The sequence below is a fragment of the Crocuta crocuta genome, unplaced genomic scaffold (assembly GCF_008692635.1).
Source record: "Crocuta crocuta isolate KB4526 unplaced genomic scaffold, BGI_CrCroc_1.0 scaffold528, whole genome shotgun sequence".
NCBI classification, from domain to species: domain Eukaryota; kingdom Metazoa; phylum Chordata; class Mammalia; order Carnivora; family Hyaenidae; genus Crocuta; species Crocuta crocuta.
In genome coordinates this window covers 836,123-839,631 of record NW_027530010.1, presented here as the reverse complement: position 1 = coordinate 839,631, position 3,509 = coordinate 836,123, and the positions used below count along the sequence as shown (strand labels likewise).

Below are 3,509 nucleotides of genomic sequence, written 5' to 3'. Positions count from 1 at the left end.
CCGTCAGCACTGCCCCCACCTCTGCTGTGCCTGTGGAAGTGGGGGGCTCCAGACGACAGCACCGGCCCTCCGGCTGCACTGGGCAGACTGACCCTTCTGTGACCGGCCACCTGCTGGCCTGGTGCTGAGGACGGGCTGGGGCCACAGGTCAGAGCCACTCGTGCGGCAGGGGTGGGGGCAGGGGGTCTGTCAGGGGCCTGTTTCCTGGGCTAAGAGGCCAGGTGGTCCCCTGCCCGTCCCTGGGAGCAGTGAGGACCCAGGCCCCCGGGGCCCAGGGGACAGAAGCAAAGGCCACATGGTCTGAAGAGCCAATGGTGGCCACGAGCTTCTGCCTCGGCCCAGCTCAGATCTGGTTGGGGGAGGGGGGCAGGGCTGACTCTCTCCTGCCCGGGACCCCTCTGCTCAGGGCAGGAAGGTCAGGTCGGCTTAACACTAACAGCTTCGATTTACTGACTCCAAACACCCGGTCAGTTCAAGTGGAGAGAAACAGCCCGTGAGCTTGCGTTTTGCACACAGTTGGAGAACTTGGACCTTGGGCTCCAAGCAGGTCACTGGAGACTCAGACTTCAGAGGCTCCCTGGTCCCCAGCCTTGCCCACCACACCCTGGCCTGGGCTAGGAAGGGGTGCAGGCGGAGCTGGGGCTCTGGAAGCAAAGGGCTGTGAGGCTGGGCTGGTGGCCCCCCCAGGAGCCTGAAGGCAGCGCCAGGTCAGGCCCTACGCAGACCCATCAGCTCACACGCGTCTGTGCAGGAAGGGACCGCGTCAGGACACACTCAGGCCCTCCCCCTGCCCCTCCCTCTGAGCTGCCCCGACCCGGCCCCTCCCCGCCGCAGCGTGCAAGGCCGACCAGCACGCTACCACCTGGCTGGCGCAAGGGGACAGGGCAGCTGCGGTGTGGCGCCAGAGGTGCTGGGGAGGGGCCCGGGTGTCGGGACGGGATGTGCCCACGGCAGCCCCCCCCACCTGGAGCACACTTGTCCCTCCTCCGCCCCAAACTACTGTCAGAGGGCACGGGCGAGGGAGCGCAGGCTGGGGAGGGCCTCACTTGGAGCTGGGTGCCGAGTGGCCGGCGTGCAGAAAGGTGGCGGCGGAGAAGTTCTGGAAGAGAGGCTGCAGGAACATGCCGATCGTGCCAAAAACACAGACGAAGACAAAGATCCACAGGAAGAGGCGGTCGATCACCATGGCGACATACTTCCAGTCCTCACTCACCTGGGCAGCAGACAGAGGAGGCCGGGCACCAGTCACGTGATGCAGGACAAGTGTGAACAGGCATAAGCAGGTCTCACTACACACACAGTCACACACTCACACAGTCACACACTCACACACACACCACTCTCTCCCTACATGAACCCAGAGTCACTTGTCCAAAGCATGGCTCCAGGGTGACCTGCTCCAGAGCCTCAGGGCCCCTCCGCCTTCAGGGCCCGTCCACCCTCCCAAGTGGGACAGTGACAAATGCGAGCCCACCCACTGTCGTCAAGGCTCTGGGCTTCGAGCGTCCTTTCTGTCTAGAATTCTCCTCTCCCTTTCTCTGCCTGGCGAAGTCCTGTGCATTCTTTGGAGCCCAAATCAAATGTTACCTCTTGTACGAAGTGCTCTTTCCTGACACTCCTGATCAGAATGAACCCTGTGCCCCGGACCCCGGACCCCGGGCGCCATGTCCACACCTCCACCATGGTTCTTCCCACCTGTGCTGCCACTTCAATTTGCATGTCTGCCGCCCCACCCGGCCACAGGGACCGGGTGATTCATTTGTGACCCCAGCATCCACAGCAGAGCGCCGCTGAGTGGGGTTCGATTATTGCAAGAACGCTGCGGGCCCATCCATCAGCACCGCCTCCAGCACGCAGGCCCCAGGGGGCGAGGACCGGGCCCCAGGCGGGACCGAATCAGGCAGAGAGAGAAGAACCCCTTGGGCCGAGCGCTGCCACAGGGCTTGCATGAAGGGCCGGCTTCCCCTCAGAGCCGCTCCGCTCAGCCTGCATCGGGGCCTTTGCACACGCTCCCTGGGGGCCTGGGAAGAGGCAGCTGGGCAATGGCTCACCTGGCACACGGTGCCTACTGTGAGCCTGGCACCAAGCCCCGGGGTGTGACTGAGAGCAGGACAAACACACGCTGTGGCTTAGGGCACAGACGGGCAGGATGCGGGCACTACACGAAGCCCGAAGCCCGGTGCTTAGAGGAAACAAAACACACACACTCAGGTGCCATCTGGGATGGCCTCTTTGAAGTGACATTTAAGGGCACATGATAAGTAGGAAGGACCTGGCTGTGGCAGGAATACAGTGAAGAAAGAAACAATCAGGGAGCCTGGGTGGCTCAGTCGGTTAAGCGTCTGACTTCAGCTCAGGTCATGCTCTCGCAGTTCGTGGGTTCGAGCCCCGCGTCGGGCTCTGTGCTGACTGCCAGCTCAGAGCCTGGAGCCTGTTTCAGATTCTGTGTCTCCCTCTCTCTCTGACCCTCCCCTGCTCACGCTGTCTCTCTCTCTCTCTCTCAGAAATAAATAAAAAACATTTTAAAAAATATTAAGTAAATAAATAAAAAAGAAAAAGAAAAAAACAATCGGGCAAACCCAAACCGGGACCTTCAGCCTGTATCCTTCAAAATGCTGATGCCATGAAAAACAAAGCTGAGAAACCATTGCAGATGGAAGAAAAAGAAAGACACAGGACCACTGAACGCAGTCTGAGCCCCTGGACTGCAGTGGGGAAGTGCTACGGAGGGCATTCCTGAGAAAACTGGAAGTGTAATATGGACTTCATATCAGATTCCGATATATCGATGCTAAATTTCCTGAACTTGATCATTGAACCTGCTTACGCAAGACAACATCACTGTTCTCAGGACAGACACCCTGAAGTACTTGGGATAAAGGGTCACAATGTCTACAACTTACTGTCAAACGGGAGAATAAAGATGAATAATAGTAACAGACTTTTTAAAAGACTTCCTTATTAAGTAGGCGCCACACCCAACCTGGGGCTTGAATTTATGACACATGAACGGCATGATCTACAGGCGTCCCAGTAAAAAGAAAGGGCATTCCAGGCAGAGAGCCCAGTGTGTGCAAAGGTCCTGAGGGAGCACAGAGCTTAGCCTGCTTAGACTAGCCAGCCGGGCGAGCCAGTGATGGAGGCGGGGACAGAAAGAGGCATCGGTCATCTGGATGGAGTGGGACTCAAGGCCACCACCAGGAGACTCTGCCCTGGTCCAGGCCCCCAGCCAGGGCGGCAGGCGCAGATGCCGAGAAGGATTTTGGAGACTGTGCTCACAGGACAGGACAGTCTGCTGATTTGGATGGTGGGGGAGGTAAGAGCGAAAGAGAGGAGTCAAGGAGCACTGCAGGTTTCTGGTCTGAACCACCGGGTGGACGGGATGCCATTCACTAAAAGGCGGGGAGATTGGAGGAGAAACACCCGGTGTAGACGGAGCACTGGGGCTTTGATCCGAGTCTGAGGCATCCAAGTAGGCCACTGCGCCCCGGGCAGCCCGGACAGTGCGC

General features: G+C 59.1%; 1 protein-coding gene and 1 long non-coding RNA gene across 2 annotated transcripts in view; both read right to left on the bottom strand.

Moving 5' to 3' along the window:
• Positions 1-426: 426 nt before the first annotated feature.
• Positions 427-1,106, bottom strand: LOC144231616 (uncharacterized). The gene is made up of 2 exons (XR_013335112.1): positions 1,047-1,106; positions 427-743 (listed from the first exon to the last, which is right to left on the bottom strand). It is a non-coding gene; the product is annotated as an uncharacterized LOC144231616 (long non-coding RNA).
• A 699-nt stretch (positions 1,107-1,805) lies between these two features.
• CHRNB2 (cholinergic receptor nicotinic beta 2 subunit) overlaps positions 1,806-3,509 on the bottom strand; it is a 4,579-nt gene continuing 2,875 nt past the window's right edge. The window contains exon 6 of the mRNA XM_077764048.1: positions 1,806-2,021. Within this exon, the coding sequence (XP_077620174.1) occupies positions 1,806-2,021 (216 nt within the window). The remainder of the gene's footprint in view (positions 2,022-3,509) is intronic.